A 25535-nucleotide genomic window follows, 5' to 3' on the forward strand; every position below is an offset into this window, starting at 1 on the left:
AAATGTATTTAAATAACTTTCAACAGTGCATTTTACTTTGACAACTGTACATAATGTCATCAAGGATTTAAGGTCCCATTCTCTTCATTCAACTTCTCCATAAATCCGTTGTTTTACCGACTGTAAAAACAATACTGTTCTCTACAGTATAAAGTATGTGTATTCATTTTCCAAAGCCCTATCATTCTTCATTGAATGAAATATCGAAAATCAAACCACCGCAGCCCGGCATAGCGTGGAATAATCTCAATGTTCTTTGCAGCATTTTAGACACATTTCAACAACGTTCAGCCTGACATGAAGTCTGTGGGTTTGTTGGAAACCTTGAAATCCCTTTTAGAATTTAAATAACGGTCTGTCTGTTTGAATAATGACATGCTGCATACAATGCATTTGTTATAATGCAGCAGCTGAAGGGTCCATAGAGTTCAGAAATACTTTATTTTTCTTGGCATACATATTCCATTTAAATGATGTATTGGCTTTGTAGAGCACATGGATTTTGTTCCATCTTCTTTCCATCTTTCTCCTTCAATTGACAAAGAGATGTTGGGTAAATGTTGATTCTTTAACTAATTCTGAACAGTTCATGCAATTAAAAACATGTATTTCTTTTCACAGGAAAGTGGTTTGATAGTTCTTGGTTTCACAGATTGTTTTTATCGAGTATGCTGTGTTGTTCTGACCACTACAAAGATCATTGAAAATAGATATACATGCATTTAGCAGGAATGTGTCGTTCATGGATGATTGAACTGACCCTCTGGTGTGTGTGAAGGTCAGCAGACACACAGGGTCAAAGGTCATAGGTCAACATGACACTGTGAGTGAGGGCAGATTGGCTGTGTGTGTGACGGCGAGAGATAAAGAGATATCTGAAGAAACGACAGAAAACAAACGTCAAACAAAGGAGATTAAGACGTGTGATGTGAGAGAGATGATCGTTTCAGGTGTATGACCTTGACTGTAGAACTCAGTTTTCTCCATTTATAGAGTGTAAGAAATTAAAATCAATGTTTAAATGACGTAATTTAGTTGAAACATACTGTAAGCTTAAAACTGTTTTATTCTGAAAATACTTCATTTCCGGTTAGCATTAGCTTGTGGCTAACGTTATTGCTGAATGTTAAATGAATGTACAGTTTTATTTTGAAAAGCTTTATTGAAAGGCGTCTCCGTTGTTTACAATGACGTCACTTCCGGTTTCACGCTAACAATGATTACAGCCATTAGATAAAAAGTCATGAATGAGAATACGAGGAGAAAAGGCGTGTGGAGTTATACAATGAACACACAACGTCTAAATCCTCTGATGTACGCGATATCAGACACAGAAGAACTCGAGGAGGGAGGACCCCTTTTCGTCAGAGCCGCCACTGAGAGGAGGAGCCAGGAATTGGATATTAGCTCACTTCACGGAGAATCGCTCTCTCTTCTTCCCTCCCTCACGAACATGCCGCTGTGTTCCTGATTTGCTCTGTTTGTTTCAAAACCACTTACTTTGTTAATTTACCCATTTTGAACCTTTTCGAGACTACATTGTCTCTTTTTAACTTCCTCCTGGACGTGAGAACAACGATCACGATCTTCAATAGGCAATGATGTTACAGTTTTAAAGACCAAAACTGGTTAAAGTTGTAAGTAATTATATTATTTCCAGGGCCGGCCCTAGACTTTTGGGGGCCCTAAGCGAGCTTTGGCTTGGGGGCCCCCCCTCACTCTAGCGCGTTCTCACTTCACACAACACGGAACCAACTTTTGTCTTATGATGTTAGCATAAGCACACATATTGTATAAATAAGCATGTAAACACCGTGGACCTAACATCCTCTAGGGGGGTCCTCACCTCCTCTAGAGGGGTCCGGGGGCATGCTCCCCCGGGAAGATTTTTTTTAAATATTGAAGTTAAAAGCATCAATCTGGTGCACTTTGAGAGCAACATTAAGAGATCTATGGATACCTCTCTCAACACCCATATGAAACAGAACTGTAAACAGATTTTTCGGATATTTTACAAATCACTCCCCTTTTAAACTGTATTCTTGTTTTGTCATATAGTATTTCATAAATGTTTTTCATTTATTCTCTCTGGCTGTCCATCTCATAATGTTCACATAAAAACTAGCTGTCAATAGGAATATCATTCAGAAGAATTATAATTTCATGCAAAAATCTGTCACAAAAAGAGGTTGCACATTTACATTCAGGTGTTGTTATGGCAACGTCAGTGGCCAAACAGCCACATTTACTGCTGCAAATACGTTCAATCATGCTGTCGACACGTAAAGCAGTGGCAACTATGCCACCATTTCAGCTGACTTTTTCTCAGAAATACTGTCACATAACATCCATATATTTCAGTGCTAGGTTGATGCTTAGCTAAGCTAACTATGCAACACTTTAACTGACAGGACTCAGGATCAACTGTGTACTGTAAGGTAGTTTCTTGCTTCATGTCGAACAGTAAGTCAACATTTACCAGAGAGCTTTCTTTGAAATCACCAGGTAACGCTAAAAAACATTACATTTAGATTGTATGACAAAGTGTTTATTTAATATATCTGGCTAGCTATAGCTACTTGCTAACGGTTTAGCTTACCCCCGCGATTCAAAGTAACGTCAACGTAGCTGTAATTTCTCCTGGCTCAAGTGGTGGCTCTGGGGTTGTTGTGTGAACCACCACTTGAGAATTGTCGTCTTTTTTAAGAACAAATGTTCTTATGTCCATCTTCAAAAACTCTGAGTCTGAGACTGACAGTTTATTTTAAACATTGTCACAGCTCACAGGATAGGTACCTGTCAGCCAATAAGACAGATGTTCATTTCCATTCAACTCTCTGGTTGGTCTGGTGCCTTGCCTCTGTTGCATTCACTGAACACGGGAAATTACAATCCTGCCGTCCTCTCTAGTGTCATGATGAGGTTCAGGTAAAGCACGGTTAATGTATTATATGATTGACTCAATCATGACTTTGAGAGTAGGCAATCTAGGCATATTAACAAAATTAATTAAACATACTTATCACGGCGACGGTGTACTGAGATAAACAACGGTGTACTGAGATTTAAAAAAAAAAATGTAGCCCTTAGTGGCTGCGGGGCCCTAAGCGGCCACTTATGTCGCTTAATGGGTCGGGCCGGCTCTGCATATTTCTCATCTTCTAATTGCCTGTATAAATGGAAAACCAAGTAGATTAGTAACTGTAGTTTTGCCTGGTTCAGCCAATCAGATATTTAAGTAAGATAAGATGTACTTTATTGATCCCAATTTGGGAAATGTTTGCGTTGCAGCAGCATAAAAAGACATGGCATTGTATGTAAATATGATATAAAGTATTGTGTTCTCAATGGACGGGGCATTTTTGGTTAGCCCCACCCAGGCCAATGTTGACAATGGGTGTTTCTCAATGTCGAGTAAAGCTGCTCCAGAGCCACTATTTCAAGCATACTACGTCATCGAGTGCCGCCGAAGGACTGTTCCAATGTCCAGCATACTTGGAATTCTACCGAGGCCGGCGTACTTCGTAGCGAGAAATTTCGAGGCTGCACATGTGTAGACTCCGCGGTCTTAAAATCCCCACAATGCTTTGCGCACGGACCAATTTTCCCAAATCTGTGGCGGAAAATGTAAGGCGGGGCCTCTCATAGGATGCACACCTGCACACTTGCTCACCTGTTCCACTCTTCGTTTTTCGAATGCCAGGAAGTATTCTTGCCTCGCTTCTGGAGCAACTGACTCGGAAGACATGTGCTACCAAGCAAGCGTTCTCGACATTGAGAAACACCCAATAGTGATCGAAACAGAGATTTTGGTACCAAAGAATCATCGATTATTTAGTGACTTAAACCTCCCAATTATAAACAATTTGGGGATATCTGAGACAGAAAATTGTAAAAGCAGTAGTCAGGATGGCCGAGCGGTCTAAGGCGCCAGACTCAAGGATCGGCTCCTTCCTGATCAAAGGGACTTCTGGACTCCAAATGGAGGCGTGGTTCAAATCCCACTCCTGACACACCTTTTACCCCAAGTTAAGCATGTCTTCATCTTTATTTTGGAGGTATTTTGTCATAAACCAAAGTAAAGAGTGACTGGACGTTCTGCTGGCTCGTGGCTCTAGATGAAAAGTCAAAGGATCGCCAAAATCATTGGGATTCATCCTCTGGGAACGATGAATGTTTGTTCCAAATGATGTGCTAATGTTAGCCGTAAATTCTCATCTTTTCTGGTTCACTAACAGTGTCAGGATGGCCGAGCGGTCTAAGGCGCCAGACTCAAGGATCAACTCCTTCCTGATCAAATCCCACTCCTGACAGCTTTTTTATCAGATTTGTATTGTTTACCACGTACCAAATTTGATCATTAGTAAAACTGATATCAAAAGATGTGCCCATCTGTCCTGTAGATGTTGAAATCTTTCTCAGAATAGGAGAAAACCTTGAACTGCTGGTGGTTCTTGAGAAAAAGTCAGTCGACCATAAACGTCTGAAAACATTTTAGGGCACTTTCTTTAGGTAATCTAAGATACACATCAGTATGTACCAAAGGATAAAGGAAATATGATTGTTTAGTGTCTTAAACCTGCCTATTATAAAGCATGTCTAGTTTATCCAAGAAACAGATTTGTTGACCCAATTGAATTGGGTTCAAATTCCACTCCTGAGAATCAGTCTTGTCCCAAATATTCAATTAAAGTCCATGCAGCTGAAGAAATTCAACCTGCCAAAGACAATGGTGGTGAACTTCTACACCTCCATCATGGAGTCCATCCTCACCTCCTCCATCACCATCTGGTACGCCGCAGCCACAGCCAAGGATAAGGGCAGGCTGCAGCGTGTCATCCGCTCTGCAGAGAAGGTGATCGGCTGCAATCTGCCATCCCTCCACGACCTGCACGCCTCCAGGACCCTGAGGCGGGCAGGGAAGATAGTGGCCGTCCCATGCCACCCTGGACACAAACTGTTCACCCCCCTCCCCTCTGGCAGGAGGCTGCGCTCCATCAGGACCAAAACCTCTCGCCACCTGAACAGTTTCTTCCCCTCCGCTACCGGCCTCTTAAACAAGGCCCGGCCCCCCCACTGACACAACGTAGACTCTATATGCATTACATTAATGCACACAATGTTCAAATACTGCTGACTGCACATATTCTTATTTCATATTTCATAGTTTATATTCTATAATTCATTGTATTCCATTTCGCTGTAAATTACTGCTTTATTTTATTGCTATTTAAAGGTGGGGTAGGTAAGTTTGAGAAACCGGCTCGAGATACACTTTTTGTTATATTCCATGGAATGCTCTTAACATCCCGATAGCAATGAATATCTTAAGTGCTTTGACAAAAAATCCATAAAAAAATGTCATCTGTGGAAGCTGTAGTACTGTAAAAAGTAGGACCAATCATTTTAGCCGGCCTGGGTAAAATGATTGGATGGCCTACCTGCCTGTCAGCCTTCCATCTGTGCACAAACTTATCTCGTGCCCTCATTGGTCATGTGCGCGTTCGTGTGTGTTGGAGGAGGGGCTCTGTAAGGAAGTGGCAGATTTTCTACGGTTGTGTATTTTCAAATTCTAGCGATCTCGAGCTGGTTTCTCAAACTTACCTACCCCACCTTTAACTATATTTTATTACAGTGTCCTTAAAGATTTTTTGTTTTATATTTTATGTATGCACCACGACATCAAGTCAAATTCCTCGTATGTGTGAACCGACCTGACAATAAACCCGTTTCTGATTCTGAAATCAAAAAGGCAGGATTTGCTGCCATTTAAAAACTAAGCTATGCTGCAACCCACAAGCTAACGGTCATGGTTATTTTAGATATTTCTGTCTAAAACGAAGTGGTGGACCGACCGTTATTGCCATCCTAAGAGCCATGACACATCAATCACTGCCAATAACACATTGTTTCTGTAACCATACAGATGATTTGCAGACATTTCAGAAAGCCAGAGTATTGGAAATGTCTGCAGTTTTACCACAAATATTCAGGGTCTCACCTGGTGAGCCTGGTCCACCAGACACAACATGAGCAACACAATGTGTGTGTGTGTGTGTGTGTGTGTGTGTGTGTGTGTGTGTGTGTGTGTGTGTGTGTGTGTGTGTGTGTGTGTGTGTGTGTGTGTTTGTCAGTGTTTGTCAGTGTGTGTGTGTTTAAAATACGGTGCCTGCAGAGGGCTGTAAAACAAAGAGCAGGTAGATTGATGGTGTGTGTGTGTGTGTGTGTGTGTGTGTGTGTGTGTGTGTGTGTGTGTGTGTGTGTGTGTGTGTGTGTGTGTGTGTGTGTGTGTGTGTGTGTGTGTGTGTGTGTGTGTGTGGCAACCCATGTCTCAATAATGTGTATTGACTGGCTTCAGTCTGAAACACATCAGAGAGTTTGTACGTGAGCTTGTGTGACAAGACTGCATGGTCTTTGTTTGAGAAAACAGTGTACAACACACACACACACACACACACACACACACACACACACACACACACACCTTCCAAGAAACTCCCAAATAGCTCACAGAAACTCATTTATAGTCACCAAATTGTAATCTCAAAACTCATGGAAACTCAATCATTTCAAAACATCCTCCAAAAAACTCCTTAAAGGTTATTAAAACTCACATCCAAAAACCTCTGGAAACTCGTTATAATCCCCCCAAAAACATTACTTTCTGAGAGTCTCGTATTTATTTGTTTGCATTCTATCTGATTATTATCATCTATCAATTTTTGTTGTTGTTTTGTTTGAGATTGAAGTCATATTTCTGATAAAACAACACAAATATTAACAGACAATATCAAAATAAAATGTACCCTTTATTTAACAAAGCTTCATTTATGTTCCTTAGTGTCAGGGAATAATTTCCCCTACATGTTTACCTTTCGCCCTCTGACGCAGCTGACCAGCCTTGAGCAGCCGTTATCTCCCTGAAGGAGGGGCTGCCCTAGCAAGGTGTTGTTGTTGTTGTTACCAGTTTGTGACCGGGCACCTCTCGGTCAGAGATACTCATTGTTGTGGGACACCTGGAACACATCCTTCTCGGGGTATAGATGACCCCGAGCCATAAGCAACAACAAATGTGATTCAGTGTCCTCAGCTGTTTAGTCTATCTATTGAAGAATGTTGATTATTACACTCTGAACTAGTTAAAACCTGGAGCTACAGGAGGGGTCTTCAGAATTGATTGTGGCATCTCAACCGGGTGGTCAACTCGTGGCCCGTGACATGTCTTGTGAATTCTCCGGCCGAAGCTCCAAATAAACCGTCAGTGTTTGCCATCAAAGCTCCAGCTCTCCTCGTGTCTCTCTGAGTCCTGACTCCTATTGCTTCAGAAGTTTCCCCCACAGTTTGTATTAGTAAAGTAGTTCATTATGAATTTACTCCAGGTGTAACTAAAGTCTGATTTAAGAGTTTATTATATTTCACATCATTCATCCAGATCTGTGAAGTAACTAAAGGTATTACATACATGTAGTGGAGTAAAAGTACACCATTTACCTCTGAACTGTAGAGGAGTAGAAGTACACAGTAGCATACAATGGAAATACTCAAGTAAAGTACAAGTACCACAACATTGTACTTAAGTACCGTACTTGAGTACATGTACTTAGTTACTTTACACTTCTGGGTCTCTTCTCAGGGCCATCCAATCTCTGTACGCACAAAGAGACGGACTCGTTTCCCTCTCCAATGATACATGAGATTATAGTTTAACTCCTCCACAACAACTTCAATGCAGCGATGATGAGACACACCCTGTGTTACATGAGAGGAGACAGAGTTCAGCAGAGGAGGCGTGACAGAACTCCTCCCTCACTGACTCACCTGAGACACACCAGGAAACAGTTTGTTCTTCTCCCTCACTGCAGAGAGAGAGACGGACTGAAAAACAGACGATCACATTCACCTTCAGACCAAACTAACAACTTCCTCTGAGTTCAGCTACAGGAGAGAAAAGTGGAAACTACAACCCTGCTGCTTCGACCTGCGCACCCTCCCCCCCTGAAGGTGAGTCTCCAAACAACACTCAAAGTGAATTTCAGTGAAGTGCGTAGAGGAGGGGGAGGGGAGCCATGACTGACTGTACTTCCTGTCTGCTGTGTTTCAGCTTCACTCAGAGACAACATGGCGTCCAGGTTAGAGGAAGATCTCTGCTGTCCGGTCTGTAAGGACGTCTTTAGAGATCCTGTTGTTCTGTCCTGTAGCCACAGCTTCTGTAAAGCCTGTCTGCAGACCTGGTGGAGAGAGAAACCATCACGAGAGTGTCCAGTCTGTAAGACAGAATCTTCAAGAAGAAAACCTCCCTGTAACCGGGTGTTAAAGAACACGTGTGAGACCTTCTTACTGGAGAGAGATCAGGGATCTCCTGAGGCTCTCTGCAGTCTGCACTCTGAGAAACTCAGACTCTTCTGTCTGGACCATCAGCAGCCAGTGTGTGTCGTCTGCAGAGATTCAAAAACACACACCAACCACAGATTCAGACCCATCGATGAAGCTGCTCAGGATCTCAGAGAGGAGCTCCAGAAAGCTCTGCAGCCCTTTCAGGAGAAACTGAAGCTCTTTGAAGAAGTTAAAGTGAAGTTTGATCAAACAGCAGGACACCTGAAGGTCCAGGCTCGACACACAGAGACGCAGATTAAGAAGCAGTTTAAGAAGCTTCACCAGTTTCTAAAAGAGGAAGAGGAGGCCAGGATGGCTGCACTGAGGGAGGAAGAGGAGCAGAAGAGGAGGATGATGGAGGAGAAGATGGAGGCTGTGAGCAGAGAGATAGCAGCTCTTTCACACACAGTCAGAGACACAGAGGAGGAGCTGAGAGCTGAAGACGTCTCCTTCCTGCACAACTACAAGGCTGCAGTGGAGAGGCTGCAGCGCCCCCTGCTGGAGGATCCACAGCTGCCTTCGGGAGCTCTGATAGACCAGGCCAAACACCTGGACAACCTCAGCTTCAACATCTGGAGCAAGATGAAGGACTTGGTGTCATATTATCCTGTCATCCTGGACCCAAACACTGCTGATCCAAACCTCATCCTGTCTGAAGATCTGACCAGAGTGAGAGCAGGAGGAGTGAGACAGAAACTTCCTGATAATCCAGAGAGGTTTGATAGTGTCCCCTCTGTCCTGGGCTCTGAAGGCTTTAACTCAGGGACTCACAGCTGGGATGTCCAGGTTACAGACAGTACACACTGGTTACTGGGTGTGTCAGCAGAGTCTGTCCAGAGGAAGGGAAACATAAAGTCTGGATCATGGAGAATAGCTTTCTTTGGAGGTCAATACTCAGCACGGTCACCATCAGATCCACCCACTCCTCTCAGCCTGAAGAAGAAGCTCCAGAGGGTCAGAGTGGATCTGGACTGGAACAGAGGAGTGTTGTCGTTCTCTGATCCTGACACTAACACACACATACACACCTTCACACACAATTTCACTGAGAGGGTGTTTCCATACATTTTCACTGTGGGTGAAGTGAAGATATTACCGCTGAAGGTGTGTGTGACAGTGGATCAGAGCAGGTAGAGATGAACAGGATCATTCACTGACCTCTGCAGCACCTCCTGTCCTCCTGCTCATTCCACACACACACACACACACACACACACACACACACACACACACACACACACACACACACACACACACACACACACACACACACACACACACACACACACACACACACACAGATAATTATCTGGTCAGATGAACAGATAGACAGTTCGTCAGGCAGATTGATCAGTCACTTATAAGTCATTTAAACACTTAATGAGTTCATCAGTACAACATGACTGACACACGGTGGCACTCGCACTCTGAGTGAGTGAGTGAGTGAGTGTATGTGTGTGTGTGTGCGTGCGTGTGCGTGTGCGTGTGTGTGTGTGTGTGTGTGTGTGTGTGTATTGTTTTCTCTGCCTGATTTTAGCCTGAGGGAAGATAATGTGTCTGTTTGTAGGTATCTTGAATTTTATTAAAACCAGCAAACTTATATTTTTCGTTCTCATTTATGACTGTTTACCTCAAAAATATCCTCCAATGGTTGTGGTGATGAAAAGGTTGACAGAAAAACAATTTTATTGAATGTTTTATACCCTTATGTAACTGCTAAATTCTAATTATTCTTGTTTTGGTGGTAGGGTAACACAAGAAAATACATTTTGTGAATAGTCTAGGCTCAAAACAAGCCTCAGAAACTGTAATCCAAAGCGATGTTTGGTCTCATGTTGAACTGGAGCAGGTCATTGGTTAAAATGAATGGACGTTTATGTCTGCTATGGCGGTAGAAACCCAATTCATAATTTCAATATATTCAGAAAACGTTACAGCTTTTCAAGATCGAAGACATATAATCTGGAGGATTAAACGTTGGTTTTACAAAAGATTGAATCATATATATGTTTTACTTGGCAAGTGTCTTAAACCTCACCTAACATTTTTGATTTTGATAGATAACCCATGGAACTAATAGTAGTCAGGATGGCCGAGCGGTCTAAGGCGCCAGACTCAAGGATCGACTCCTTCCTGATCAAAGGGACTTCTGGTCTCCAATTGGAGGCGTGGGTTCAAATCCCACTCCTGACATATTTTAAACCACAGGTTATGCGTGTATAATATTGACCTTGTATCAAGGTTGCTCCTTTCAAAGTAGTTCCCTCTATGCATATGGTAAACTCTTAGTTCTTAAGGTATTTAGTCATAAACCAAAGTGTCGGGTGATCTGTTATCCTGAACTGCTGGTGGCGCTAGACGAGAAGTCAGAGGATCACCAAAATCTTTAGGATTCATCCTCTGGGAACCATGAATGTTTCTACCAAAATATGTGCCAATCTGTCCTGTAGATGCTGAAATATTTCACAGAATAAGTGGGAAACCTTGAACTGCTGAAAAAGAAAGTCAGTGAACTCTGAACGTCTGAAGACATTTCATGGAAAGCTATAAAGTGTCAGGATGGTCGAGCGGTCTAAGGCGCCAGACTCAAGGATTGACTCCTTCCTGATCAAGGGGACTTCTGGTCTCCAATTGGAGGCGTGGGTTCAAATCCCACTCCTGACAGCTTTTTTATCAGATTTGTATTGTTTACCACGTACCAAATTTGATCATTAGTAAAACTGATATCAAAAGATGTGCCCATCTGTCCTGTAGATGTTGAAATCTTTCTCAGAATAGGAGAAAACCTTGAACTGCTGGGGGTTCTTGAGAAAAAGTCAGTCGACCATAAACGTCTGAAAACATTTTAGGGCAGTTTCTTTAGGTAATCTAAGATACACATCAGTATGTACCAAAGGATAAAGGAAATATGATTATTTAGTGTCTTAAACCTGCCTATTATAAAGCATGTCTAGTTTATTCAAGAAACAGATTTGTTGACCCAATTGAATTGGGTTCAAATCCCACTCCTGAGAATCAGTTTTATCCCAAATATTCAATTAAAGTCCATGCAGCTGAAGAAATTCAACCTGCCAAAGACGATGATGGTGAACTTCTACACCTCCATCATGGAGTCCATCCTCACCTCCTCCATCACCATCTGGTACGCCGCAGCCACAGCCAAGGATAAGTGCAGGCTGCAGCGTGTCATCCGCTCTGTAGAGAAGGTGATCGGCTGCAATCTGCCATCCCTCCACGACCTGCACGCCTCCAGGACCCTGAGGCGGGCAGGGAAGATAGTGGCCGACCCCTGCCACCCTGGACACAAACTGTTCACCCCCCTCCCCTCTGGCAGGAGGCTGCGCTCCATCAGGACCAAAACCTCTCGCCACCTGAACAGTTTCTTCCCCTCCGCTACCGGCCTCTTAAACAAGGCCTGGCCCCCCCACTGACACAACGTAGACTCTATATGCATTACATTAATGCACACAATGTTCAATACTGCTTACTGCACATATTCTTATTTCATATTTCATAGTTTATATTCTATAACTCGTTACATTCCATTTCGTTGTAAATTACTGCTTTATGTTATTGATATTTAACTATATTTTATTACAGTGTCCTTAAAGATTTTTTGTTTTATATGGAGATTCTTTATTTTATATTTTATGTATGCACCATGACATCAAGTCAAATTCCTCGTATGTGTGAACCGACCTGGCAATAAACCCGTTTCTGATTCTGAAATCAAAAAGGCAGGATTTGCTGCCATTTAAAAACTAAGCTATGCTGCAACCCACAAGCTAACGGTCATGGTCATTTTAGATATTTCTGTCTAAAACGAAGTGGTGGACCGACAGTTATTGCCATCCTAAGAGCCATGACACATCAATCACTGCCAATAACACATTGTTTCTGTAACCATACAGATGATTTGCAGACATTTAAGAAAGCCAGAGTATTGGAAATGTCTGCAGTTTTACCACAAATATTCAGGGTCTCACCTGGTGAGCCTGGTCCACCAGACACAACATGAGCAACACAGTGTGTGTGTGTGTGTGTGTGTGTGTGTGTGTGTGTGTGTGTGTGTGTGTGTGTGTGTGTGTGTGTGTGTGTGTGTGTGTGTGTGTGTGTGTGTGTGTGTGTGTGGCAACCCACGTCTAAATAATGTGTATTGACTGAAACACATCAGAGAGTTTGTACGTGAGCTTGTGTGACAAGACTGCATCGTCTTTGTTTGAGAAAACAGTGTAAGCACACACACACACACACACACACACACACACACACACACACACACACACACACACACACACACACACACACACACACACACACACACACACACACACACACACACACACACACACACACACACACACACACACACACACACACCCTCCCAAGAAACTCCCAAATATCTCACAGAAACTCATTTATAGTCACCAAATTGTAATCTCAAAACTCATGGAAACTCAATCATTTCAAAACATCCTACAAAAAACTCCTTAAAGGTTATTAAAACTCACATCCAAAAACCTCTGGAAACTCGTTATAATCCCCACAAAAACATTACTTTCTGAGAGTCTCGTATTTATTTTTTTGCATTCTATCTGATTATTATCATCTATCCATTTTTGTTGTTGTTTTGTTTGAGATTGAAGTCATATTTCTGATAAAACAACACAAATATTAACAGACAATATCAAAATAAAATGTACCCTTTATTTAACATAGCTTCATTTATGTTCCTTAGTGTCAGGGAATAATTTCCCCTACATGTTTACCTTTCGCCCGCTGACGCAGCTGACCAGCCTTGAGCAGCCGTTATCTCCCTTAAGGAGGGGCTGCCCTAGCATATTGTTGTTGTTACCAGTTTGTGACCGGGCACCTCTCGGTCAGAGATACTTATTGTTGTGGGACACCTGGAACACATCCTTCTCGGGGTGTAGATGACCTCGAGCCATAAGCAACAACAAATGTGATTCAGTGTCCTCAGCTGTTTAGTCTCTCTATTGAAGAATGTTGATTATTACACTCTGAACTAGTTAAAACCTGGAGCTACAGGAGGGGTCTTCAGAATTGATTGTGGCATCTCAACCGGGTGGTCAACTCGTGGCCCGTGACATGTCTTGTGAATTCTCCGGCCGAAGCTCCAAACAAACCGTCAGTGTTTGCCATCAAAGCTCCAGCTCTCCTCGTGTCTCTCTGAGTCCTGACTCCTATTGCTTCAGAAGTTTCCCCCACAGTTTGTATTAGTAAAGTAGTTCATTATGAATTTACTCCAGGTGTAACTAAAGTCTGATTTAAGAGTTTATTATATTTCACATCATTCATCCAGATCTGTGAAGTAACTAAAGGTATTACATACATGTAGTGGAGTAAAAGTACACCATTTACCTCTGAACTGTAGTGGAGTAGAAGTACACAGTAGCATACAATGGAAATACTCAAGTAAAGTACCATTGTACTTAAGTACCGTACTTGAGTACATGTACTTAGTTACTTTACACTTCTGGGTCTCTTCTCAGGGCCATCCAATCTCTGTACGCACAAAGAGACGGACTCGTTTCCCTCTCCAATGATACATGAGTTTATAGTTTAACTCCTCCACTACAACTTCAATGCAGCGATGATGAGACACACCCTGTGTTACATGAGAGGTTACAGAGCTCAGCAGAGGAGGCGTGACAGAACTCCTCCCTCACTGACTCACTGAGACACACCAGGAAACAGTTTGTTCTTCTCCCTCACTGCAGAGAGAGAGACGGACTGAAAAACAGACAATCACATTCACCTTCAGACCAAACTAACAACTTCCTCTGAGTTCAGCTACAGGAGAGAAAAGTGGAAACTACAACCCTGCTGCTTCGACCGGCGGACCCTCCCCCCCCTGAAGGTGAGTCTCCAAACAACACTCAAAGTGAATTTCAGTGAAGTCAGTAGAGGAGGGGGAGGGGAGCCATGACTGACTGTACTTCCTGTCTGCTGTGTTTCAGCTTCACTCAGAGACAACATGGCGTCCAGGTTAGAGGAAGATCTCTGCTGTCCGGTCTGTAAGGACGTCTTTAGAGATCCTGTTGTTCTGTCCTGTAGCCACAGCTTCTGTAAAGCCTGTCTGCAGACGTGGTGGAGAGAGAAACCATCACGAGAGTGTCCAGTCTGTAAGACAGAATCTTCAACAAGAAATCCCCCCTGTAACCTGGCTTTAAAGAACACGTGTGAGACCTTCTTACTGGAGAGAGGGACCTCTGAGGCTCTCTGCAGTCTGCACTCTGAGAAACTCAGACTCTTCTGTCTGGACCATCAGCAGCCAGTGTGTCTCGTCTGCAGTGTTTCAATAACACACACCAATCACAGAATCAGACCCATCGATGAAGCTGCTCAGGATCTCAGAGAGGAGCTCCAGAAAGCTCTGCAGCCCTTTCAGGAGAAACTGAAGCTCTTTGAAGAAGTTAAAGTGAAGTTTGATCAAACAGCAGGACACCTGAAGGTCCAGGCTCGACACACAGAGACGCAGATTAAGAAGCAGTTTAAGAAGCTTCACCAGTTTCTAAAAGAGGAAGAGGAGGCCAGGATGGCTGCACTGAGGGAGGAAGAGGAGCAGAAGAGGAGGATGATGGAGGAGAAGATGGAGGCTGTGAGCAGAGAGATAGCAGCTCTTTCACACACAGTCAGAGACACAGAGGAGGAGCTGAGAGCTGAAGACGTCTCCTTCCTGCACAACTACAAGGCTGCAGTGGAGAGGCTGCAGCGCCCCCTGCTGGAGGATCCACAGCTGCCTTCGGGAGCTCTGATAGACCAGGCCAAACACCTGGACAACCTCAGCTTCAACATCTGGAGCAAGATGAAGGACTTGGTGTCATATTATCCTGTCATCCTGGACCCAAACACTGCTGATCCAAACCTCATCCTGTCTGAAGATCTGACCAGAGTGAGAGCAGGAGGAGTGAGACAGAAACTTCCTGATAATCCAGAGAGGTTTGATAGTGTCCCCTCTGTCCTGGGCTCTGAGGGCTTTAACTCAGGGACTCACAGCTGGGATGTCCAGGTTACAGACAGTACACACTGGTTACTGGGTGTGTCAGCAGAGTCTGTCCAGAGGAAGGGAAACATAAAGTCTGGATCATGGAGAATAGCTTTCTTTGGAGGTCAATACTCAGCACGGTCACCATCAGATCCACCCACTCCTCTCAGCCTGAAGAAGAAGCTCCAGAGGGTCAGAGTGGATCTGGACTGGAACAGAGGAGTGTTGTCGTTCTCTGATCCTGACACTAACACACACATACACACCTTCACACACAATTTCACTGAGAGGGTGTTTCCATACATTTTCACTCTGGGTGAAGTGAAGATATTACCGCTGAAGGTGTGTGTGACAGTGGATCAGAGCAGGTAGAGATGAACAGGATCATTCACTGACCTCTGCAGCACCTCCTGTCCTCCTGCTCATTCCACACACACACACACACACACACACACACACACACACACACACACACACACACACACACACACACACACACACACACACACACACACACACACACACACACACACACACACAGATAATTATCTGGTCAGATGAACAGATAGACAGTTCGTCAGGCAGATTGATCAGTCACTTATAAGTCATTTAAACACTTAATGAGTTCATCAGTACAACATGACTGACACACGGTGGCACTCGCACTCTGAGTGAGTGAGTGAGTGAGTGTATGTGTGTGTGTGTGCGTGCGTGTGCGTGTGCGTGTGTGTGTGTGTGTGTGTGTGTGTGTGTATTGTTTTCTCTGCCTGATTTTAGCCTGAGGGAAGATAATGTGTCTGTTTGTAGGTATCTTGAATTTTATTAAAACCAGCAAACTTATATTTTTCGTTCTCATTTATGACTGTTTACCTCAAAAATATCCTCCAATGGTTGTGGTGATGAAAAGGTTGACAGAAAAACAATTTTATTGAATGTTTTATACCCTTATGTAACTGCTAAATTCTAATTATTCTTGTTTTGGTGGTAGGGTAACACAAGAAAATACATTTTGTGAATAGTCTAGGCTCAAAACAAGCCTCAGAAACTGTAATCCAAAGCGATGTTTGGTCTCATTTTGAACTGGAGCAGGTCATTGGTTAAAATGAATGGACGTTTATGTCTGCTATGGCGGTAGAAACCCAATTCATAATTTCAATATATTCAGAAAACGTTACAGCTTTTCAAGATCGAAGACATATAATCTGGAGGATTAAACGTTGGTTTTACAAAAGATTGAATCATATATATGTTTTACTTGGCAAGTGTCTTAAACCTCACCTAACATTTTTGATTTTGATAGATAACCCATGGAACTAATAGTAGTCAGGATGGCCGAGCGGTCTAAGGCGCCAGACTCAAGGATCGACTCCTTCCTGATCAAAGGGACTTCTGGTCTCCAATTGGAGGCGTGGGTTCAAATCCCACTCCTGACATATTTTAAACCACAGGTTATGCGTGTATAATATTGACCTTGTATCAAGGTTGCTCTTTTCATAGTAGTTCCCTCTATGCATATGGTAAACTCTTAGTTCTTAAGGTATTTAGTCATAAACCAAAGTGTCGGGTGATCTGTTATCCTGAACTGCTGGTGGCGCTAGACGAGAAGTCAGAGGATCACCAAAATCTTTAGGATTCATCCTCTGGGAACCATGAATGTTTCTACCAAAATATGTGCCAATCTGTCCTGTAGATGCTGAAATATTTCACAGAATAAGTGGGAAACCTTGAACTGCTGAAAAAGAAAGTCAGTGAACTCTGAACGTCTGAAGACATTTCATGGAAAGCTATAAAGTGTCAGGATGGCCGAGTGGTCTAAGGCGCCAGACTCAAAGATCCACTCCTTCCTGATCAAGGGGACTTCTGCTCTCCAATTGGAGGCGTGGGTTCAAATCCCACTCCTGACAGCTTTTTTATCAGATTTGTATTGTTTACCACGTACCAAATTTGATCATTAGTAAAACTGATATCAAAAGATGTGCCCATCTGTCCTGTAGATGTTGAAATCTTTCTCAGAATAGGAGAAAACCTTGAACTGCTGGTGGTTCTTGAGAAAAAGTCAGTCGACCATAAACGTCTGAAAACATTTTAGGGCAGTTTCTTTAGGTAATCTAAGATACACATCAGTATGTACCAAAGGATAAAGGAAATATGATTATTTAGTGTCTTAAACCTGCCTATTATAAAGCATGTCTAGTTTATTCAAGAAACAGATTTGTTGACCCAATTGAATTGGGTTCAAATCCCACTCCTGAGAATCAGTTTTATCCCAAATATTCAATTAAAGTCCATGCAGCTGAAGAAATTCAACCTGCCAAAGACGATGATGGTGAACTTCTACACCTCCATCATGGAGTCCATCCTCACCTCCTCCATCACCATCTGGTACGCCGCAGCCACAGCCAAGGATAAGTGCAGGCTGCAGCGTGTCATCCGCTCTGTAGAGAAGGTGATCGGCTGCAATCTGCCATCCCTCCACGACCTGCACGCCTCCAGGACCCTGAGGCGGGCAGGGAAGATAGTGGCCGACCCATGCCACCCTGGACACAAACTGTTCACCCCCCTCCCCTCTGGCAGGAGGCTGCGCTCCATCAGGACCAAAACCTCTCGCCACCTGAACAGTTTCTTCCCCTCCGCTACCGGCCTCTTAAACAAGGCCCGGCCCCCCCACTGACACAACGTAGACTCTATATGCATTACATTAATGCACACAATGTTCAATACTGCTTACTGCACATATTCTTATTTCATATTTCATAGTTTATATTCTATAACTCGTTACATTCCATTTCGTTGTAAATTACTGCTTTATGTTATTGATATTTAACTATATTTTATTACAGTGTCCTTAAAGATTTTTTGTTTTATATGGAGATTCTTTATTTTATATTTTATGTATGCACCATGACATCAAGTCAAATTCCTCGTATGTGTGAACCGACCTGGCAATAAACCCGTTTCTGATTCTGAAATCAAAAAGGCAGGATTTGCTGCCATTTAAAAACTAAGCTATGCTGCAACCCACAAGCTAACGGTCATGGTCATTTTAGATATTTCTGTCTAAAACGAAGTGGTGGACCGACAGTTATTGCCATCCTAAGAGCCATGACACATCAATCACTGCCAATAACACATTGTTTCTGTAACCATACAGATGATTTGCAGACATTTCAGAAAGCCAGAGTATTGGAAATGTCTGCAGTTTTACCACAAATATTCAGGGTCTCACCTGGTGAGCCTGGTCCACCAGACACAACATGAGCAACACAGTGTGTGTGTGTGTGTGTGTGTGTGTGTGTGTGTGTGTGTGTGTGTGTGTGTGTGTGTGTGTGTGTGTGTGTGTGTGTGTGTGTGTGTGTGTGTGTGTGTGTGTGTGTGTGTGGCAACCCACGTCTAAATAATGTGTATTGACTGAAACACATCAGAGAGTTTGTACGTGAGCTTGTGTGACAAGACTGCATCGTCTTTGTTTGAGAAAACAGTGTAAGCACACACACACACACACACACACACACACACACACACACACACACACACACACACACACACACACACACACACACACACACACACACACACACACGCACAAACACACACACACACACACACACACACACACACACACACACACACACACACACACACACACACACACACACACACACACACACACACACACACACACACACACACACACACACACACACACACACACACACACACACCTCCCAAGAAACTCCCAAATATCTCACAGAAACTCATTTATAGTCACCAAATTGTAATCTCAAAACTCATGGAAACTCAATCATTTCAAAACATCCTACAAAAAACTCCTTAAAGGTTATTAAAACTCACATCCAAAAACCTCTGGAAACTCGTTATAATCCCCACAAAAACATTACTTTCTGAGAGTCTCGTATTTATTTTTTTGCATTCTATCTGATTATTATCATCTATCCATTTTTGTTGTTGTTTTGTTTGAGATTGAAGTCATATTTCTGATAAAACAACACAAATATTAACAGACAATATCAAAATAAAATGTACCCTTTATTTAACATAGCTTCATTTATGTTCCTTAGTGTCAGGGAATAATTTCCCCTACATGTTTACCTTTCGCCCGCTGACGCAGCTGACCAGCCTTGAGCAGCCGTTATCTCCCTTAAGGAGGGGCTGCCCTAGCATATTGTTGTTGTTACCAGTTTGTGACCGGGCACCTCTCGGTCAGAGATACTTATTGTTGTGGGACACCTGGAACACATCCTTCTCGGGGTGTAGATGACCTCGAGCCATAAGCAACAACAAATGTGATTCAGTGTCCTCAGCTGTTTAGTCTCTCTATTGAAGAATGTTGATTATTACACTCTGAACTAGTTCAAACCTGGAGCTGCAGGAGGGGTCTTCAGAATTGATTGTGGCATCTCAACCGGGTGGTCAACTCGTGGCCCGTGACATGTCTTGTGAATTCTCCGGCCGAAGCTCCAAACAAACCGTCAGTGTTTGCCATCAAAGCTCCAGCTCTCCTCGTGTCTCTCTGAGTCCTGACTCCTATTGCTTCAGAAGTTTCCCCCACAGTTTGTATTAGTAAAGTAGTTCATTATGAATTTACTCCAGGTGTAACTAAAGTCTGATTTAAGAGTTTATTATATTTCACATCATTCATCCAGATCTGTGAAGTAACTAAAGGTATTACATACATGTAGTGGAGTAAAAGTACACCATTTACCTCTGAACTGTAGAGGAGTAGAAGTACACAGTAGCATACAATGGAAATACTCAAGTAAAGTACCATTGTACTTAAGTACCGTACTTGAGTACATGTACTTAGTTACTTTACACTTCTGGGTCTCTTCTCAGGGCCATCCAATCTCTGTACGCTCAAAGAGACGGACTCGTTTCCCTCTCCAATGATACATGAGTTTATAGTTTAACTCCTCCACTACAACTTCAATGCAGCGATGATGAGACACACCCTGTGTTACATGAGAGGTTACAGAGTTCAGCAGAGGAGGCGTGACAGAACTCCTCCCTCACTGACTCACCTGAGACACACCAGGAAACAGTTTGTTCTTCTTCCTCACTGCAGAGAGAGAGACGGACTGAAAAACAGACGATCACATTCACCTTCAGACCAAACTAACAACTTCCCCTGAGTTCAGCTACAGGAGAGAAAAGTGGAAACTACAACCCTGCTGCTTCTAGCGGCGGACCCTCCCCCCCCTGAAGGTGAGTCTCCAAACAACACTCAAAGTGAATTTCAGTGAAGTCAGTAGAGGAGGGGGAGGGGAGCCATGACTGACTGTACTTCCTGTCTGCTGTGTTTCAGCTTCACTCAGAGACAACATGGCGTCCAGGTTAGAGGAAGATCTCTGCTGTCCGGTCTGTAAGGACGTCTTTAGAGATCCTGTTGTTCTGTCCTGTAGCCACAGCTTCTGTAAAGCCTGTCTGCAGACCTGGTGGAGAGAGAAACCATCACGAGAGTGTCCAGTCTGTAAGACAGAATCTTCAAGAAGAAATCCCCCCTGTAACCTGGCTTTAAAGAACACGTGTGAGACCTTCTTACTGGAGAGAGGGACCTCTGAGGCTCTCTGCAGTCTGCACTCTGAGAAACTCAGACTCTTCTGTCTGGACCATCAGCAGCCAGTGTGTGTCGTCTGCAGTGTTTCAATAACACACACCAATCACAGAATCAGACCCATCGATGAAGCTGCTCAGGGTCTCAGAGAGGAGCTCCAGAAAGCTCTGCAGCCCTTTCAGGAGAAACTGAAGCTCATTGAAGAAGTTAAAGTGAAGTTTGATCAAACAGCAGGACACCTGAAGGTCCAGGCTCGACACACAGAGACGCAGATTAAGAAGCAGTTTAAGAAGCTTCACCAGTTTCTAGAAGAGGAAGAGGAGGCCAGGATGGCTGCACTGAGGGAGGAAGAGGAGCAGAAGAGGAGGATGATGGAGGAGAAGATGGAGGCTGTGAGCAGAGAGATAGCAGCTCTTTCACACACAGTCAGAGCCACAGAGGAGGAGCTGAGAGCTGAAGACGTCTCCTTCCTGCACAACTACAAGGCTGCAGTGGAGAGGCTGCAGCGCCCCCTGCTGGAGGTTCCACAGCTGCCCTCAGGAGCTCTGATAGACCAGGCCAAACACCTGGGCAACCTCAGCTTCAACATCTGGAGCAAGATGAAGGACTTGGTGTCATATTATCCTCTCATCCTGGACCCAAACACTGCTCATCCAGAACTCATCCTGTCTGAAGATCTGACCAGAGTGAGACGAGGAGATGAGACACAGAAACTTCCTGATAATCCAGAGAGGTTTGATAAATACGGCTTTGTCCTGGGCTCTGAAGGCTTTAACTCAGGGACTCACAGCTGGGATGTCCAGGTTACAGACAGTACACGCTGGGTACTGGGTGTGTTAGCAGAGTCTGTCCAGAGGAGGGGAAGCATACAGTCTGGATTATGGATGATAGCTTTCATTAAAGGTATATACTCAGCATGTTCACCACCAGCTCCAGTCACTCCTCTCAGCCTGAAGAAGAAGCTCCAGAGGGTCAGAGTGAATCTGGACTGGAACAGAGGAGAGGTGTCGTTCTCTGATCCTGACACTAACACACACATACACACCTTCACACACACTTTCACTGAGAGGGTGTTTCCATACATTTGCACTTGGGAGGAAGTGAAGATATTACCACTGAAGGTGTGTGTGACAGTGGATCAGAGCAGGTAGAGATGAACAGGATCATTCACTGACCTCTGCAGCACCTCCTGTCCGCCTGCTCATTCCAACACAGTGTTTAACAGCTCACTTATGGCGCATTTCCACCACACGGTCGGCCTCGGCCTCGCTTGGTACTGCTAGGCCGCGTTGGGCCTTGTTAGGCCGGCTCACTTCATGCTGCGCTTCCATTACAGTTTAGGAACTGGGGTAGTATCTATAGTAACACAGTGTAGGCGGAGCCGTGACGTCATCTTCAATGAGAACCCCAGAAAAACAACACAGCCGTTAGCTGTTAGCATTCAGAGCTCACAGCTCCTCATATCTGTTCAGAAACTAGACAAAAGTTAAACAAGTACAAACCACAGACTGTCTGTGTCATGGAGAATACAGTCGCTGGTTTATTTATGTCTGTATAGGCCGTTGTTGTGAGTGTGGACGGTCGGAGCATATACAACGTTAGCTTAGCCAATCTCCATCTAGAAAACACGCATTTTAAAAGGTTTTTCACCTGCCGTCTGTCTGCAGACTTGACAAAGCATTAATTCATGGTTTTTACTAACCGGTATCAGTATGTTGTTACTTCGGCATCATTTTGAAACGTGTATTACAATTCAATCACGGTCAAATATGTTCATCTTGTTGTAGTTGTAGCCCCCATGCCAGCGATTCTCTCTCTAGTTTAGCAAACTCAGCCCTGTTTGTTGGCCCCGATAGAACCACGATTATGTCGGGCCAGAAAAGAGGTGAAAAAGTACTCCCCGGCCGGAACTAGGCCTAGTGGAAGCGCAACCAAAAACGGGCCCGTCACGACACGGCACGCTTAAACCGCGCTCCGCGCCATGGTGGAAATGCCCCATTAGACAACCAGTGAACCCAGCAAACCATCCACACATTCAAATGATCACACACACACACACACACACACACACACACACACACACACACACACACACACACACACACACACACACACACACACACACACACACAGATAATTATCCGGTCAGATGACAGATAGACAGTTCGTCAGGCAGATTGATCAGTCACTTATAAGTCATTTAAACACTTAATGAGTTCATCAGTACAACATGACTGACACACGGTGGCACTCGCACTCTGAGTGTGTGTGTGTGTGTGTGTGTGTGTGTGTGTGTGTGTGTGTGTGTGTGTGTGTGTGTGTGTGTGTGTGTGTGTGTGTGTGTGTGTGTGTGTATTGTTTTCTCTGCCTGTTTTTAGCCTGAGGGAAGATAATGTGTCTGTTATCTTGAATTCTATTAAAACCAGCAAACTTATATTTTTATACTTATACTAATTTATGACTGTTTACCTCTAAAATATCCTCCAATGGTTGTGGTGATGAAAAAGTTGACAGAAAAACTATTTTATTGAATGTTTTATACCCTTATGTAACTGCTAAATTCTAATTATTCTTGTTTTGGTGGTAGGGTAACACAAGAAAATACATTTTGTGAATAGTCTAGGCTAAAAACAAGCCTCAGAAACTGTAATCCAAAGCGATGTTTGGTCTCATTTTGAACTGGAGCAGGTCATTGGTTCAAATTAATGGACGTTTATGTCTGCTATGGCGGTAGAAACCCAATTCATAATTTCAATATATTCAGAAAACGTTACAGCTTTTCAAGATCGAAGACATATAATCTGGAGGATCAAATGTTGGTTTTTACAAAAGATTGAATCATATATATTTTTTACTTGGCAAGTGTCTTAAACCTCTCCTAACATTTTTGGTTTGACCAGATGGAACCAATAGTAGTCAGGATGGCTGAGTGGTCTAAGGCGCCAGACTCAAGGATTGACTCCTTCCTGATCAAAGGGACTTCTGGTCTCCTATTGGAGGCGTGGGTTGTCATTTTACTTTGACAACTCTACATAATGTCATCAAGGATTTAAGGTCCCATTCTCTTCATGGGTATGGACCAGGCCTCAATTAAACGCCTGCAGCTAGTCCAAAACGCAGCTGCACGTTTGCTGACTGGCCACAAAAAGCGTGACCACATCACCCCTATTCTGGCCTCACTACACTGGCTTCCAGTTCGGTTCAGAATTGATTTTAAAATCCTTTTATTTGTTTTTAAAGCACTAAATGGGCTGGCTCCGGCCTATATAGCCGAACTCCTCCAGCGCTACACCCCAGCCAGAGCTTTAAGGTCTGCTGACCAGCTGCTGCTGGTAGTGCCCAAGACCAGGCTTAAAACCCGAGGGCACCGAGCCTTCTCAGCAGCTGGCCCTAGGCTCTGGAACACTTTGCCCCTCCATGTGAGGTCGGCCCAGACCTTAGGGGTTTTTAAATCTACACTAAAAACACACTTCTTCTCTCTGGCCTTCTAGTTAGAGCGGAGCACGACTCCTGACTTTTCCTTGTGTTTTATTTTTATTTTTTTATATATATCTGTTGTAATTTATTGTCTTTTATTGTGATTGTAGTAATGTGTTTTTATTACATGTACAGCACTTTGGCTCGACCAAAAATCGCTTTTAAATGTGTTTTATAAATAAAACTTGATTTGATTTTGATTTGATTCATTCAACCTCTCCATAAATCCGTTGTTTTACGGACTGTAAAAACAATAAAATATGTGTATTCATTTTCCAAAGCCCTATCATTCTTCATTGAATGAAATATCGAAAATCAAACCACCGCAGCCCGGCATAGCGTGGAATAATCTCAATGTTCTTTGCAGCATTTTAGACACATTTCAACAACGTTCAGCCTGACATGAAGTCTGTGGGTTTGTTGGAAACCTTGAAATCCCTTTTGGAATTTAAATAACGGTCTGTCTGTTTGAATACTGACATGCTGCATACAATGCATTTGTTATAATGCAGCAGCTGAAGGGTCCATAGAGTTCTGAAATACTTTATTTTTCTTGGCATACATATTCCATTTAAATGATGTATTGGCTTTGTAGAGCACATGGATTTTGTTCCATCTTCTTTCCATCTTTCTCCTTCAATTGACAAAGAGATGTTGGTTAAATGTTGATTCTTTAACTAATTCTGAACAGTTCATGCAATTAAAAACATGTAGTGCTTTTCACAGGAAAGTGGTTTGATAGTTCTTGGTTTCACAGATTGTTTTTAACGAGTGTGCTGTGTTGTTCTGACCACTACAAAGATCATTGAAAATAGATATTCATGCATTTCGCAGGAATGTGTCGTTCATGGATGATTGAACTGACCCTCTGGTGTGTGTGAAGGTCAGCAGACACACAGGGTCAAAGGTCATAGGCAGTGGCGGCTGGTGGAAAATATTTTAGGTGGGGCTGTGGAAATGGTGATCAAACAATACTAGGGGGGTCCGGGGGGATGCCCCCCCGGACCATGCGGTCCGGGGGGGCTGATCAATACCTCCATAACTACAGTGTGGTTAGCTATGAATCTTCCAAAACTTCCAAACACCTTGTCCTGGACATAGTTT

General features: G+C 43.4%; 3 protein-coding genes and 4 non-coding genes across 7 annotated transcripts; all 7 read left to right on the top strand.

The window, feature by feature from the left end:
- Nucleotides 1–7919: 7919 nt before the first annotated feature.
- LOC117493941 (E3 ubiquitin-protein ligase TRIM39-like) lies at nucleotides 7920–9558 on the top strand. The gene is made up of 2 exons (XM_034144538.1): nucleotides 7920–8001; nucleotides 8102–9558. The coding sequence occupies exon 2, from the start codon at nucleotides 8119–8121 to the stop codon at nucleotides 9505–9507; it is 1389 nt and encodes a 462-aa protein (XP_034000429.1). The 5' UTR covers nucleotides 7920–8001; nucleotides 8102–8118; the 3' UTR covers nucleotides 9508–9558.
- On the top strand, nucleotides 7960–22208 carry LOC117493942 (E3 ubiquitin-protein ligase TRIM39-like). The gene is made up of 3 exons (XM_034144539.1): nucleotides 7960–8001; nucleotides 20466–20605; nucleotides 20706–22208. The coding sequence occupies exon 3, from the start codon at nucleotides 20723–20725 to the stop codon at nucleotides 22103–22105; it is 1383 nt and encodes a 460-aa protein (XP_034000430.1). The 5' UTR covers nucleotides 7960–8001; nucleotides 20466–20605; nucleotides 20706–20722; the 3' UTR covers nucleotides 22106–22208.
- Nucleotides 10456–10566, top strand: trnal-caa. Its single transcript has 2 exons — nucleotides 10456–10493; nucleotides 10521–10566. It is a non-coding gene; the product is annotated as a tRNA-Leu (tRNA).
- trnal-caa lies at nucleotides 10927–11037 on the top strand. The gene is made up of 2 exons: nucleotides 10927–10964; nucleotides 10992–11037. It is a non-coding gene; the product is annotated as a tRNA-Leu (tRNA).
- On the top strand, nucleotides 14128–15805 carry LOC117493944 (E3 ubiquitin-protein ligase TRIM39-like). Its single transcript, XM_034144540.1, has 2 exons — nucleotides 14128–14254; nucleotides 14355–15805. Exon 2 carries the CDS (start codon nucleotides 14372–14374, stop codon nucleotides 15752–15754), a length of 1383 nt encoding a protein of 460 aa, XP_034000431.1. The 5' UTR covers nucleotides 14128–14254; nucleotides 14355–14371; the 3' UTR covers nucleotides 15755–15805.
- Nucleotides 16705–16815, top strand: trnal-caa. Its single transcript has 2 exons — nucleotides 16705–16742; nucleotides 16770–16815. It is a non-coding gene; the product is annotated as a tRNA-Leu (tRNA).
- On the top strand, nucleotides 17176–17286 carry trnal-caa. The gene is made up of 2 exons: nucleotides 17176–17213; nucleotides 17252–17286. It is a non-coding gene; the product is annotated as a tRNA-Leu (tRNA).
- Nucleotides 22209–25535: the final 3327 nt, after the last annotated feature.

Source organism: Trematomus bernacchii, unplaced genomic scaffold (assembly GCF_902827165.1).
Source record: "Trematomus bernacchii unplaced genomic scaffold, fTreBer1.1, whole genome shotgun sequence".
NCBI lineage: Eukaryota > Metazoa > Chordata > Actinopteri > Perciformes > Nototheniidae > Trematomus > Trematomus bernacchii.

Bases quoted from the DNA above. Each gene is read 5' to 3' on its own strand.
- LOC117493942 (XM_034144539.1), top strand. From the start codon at position 20,723: ATGGCGTCCAGGTTAGAGGAAGATCTCTGCTGTCCGGTCTGTAAGGAC.
- LOC117493941 (XM_034144538.1), top strand. From the start codon at position 8,119: ATGGCGTCCAGGTTAGAGGAAGATCTCTGCTGTCCGGTCTGTAAGGAC.
- LOC117493944 (XM_034144540.1), top strand. From the start codon at position 14,372: ATGGCGTCCAGGTTAGAGGAAGATCTCTGCTGTCCGGTCTGTAAGGAC.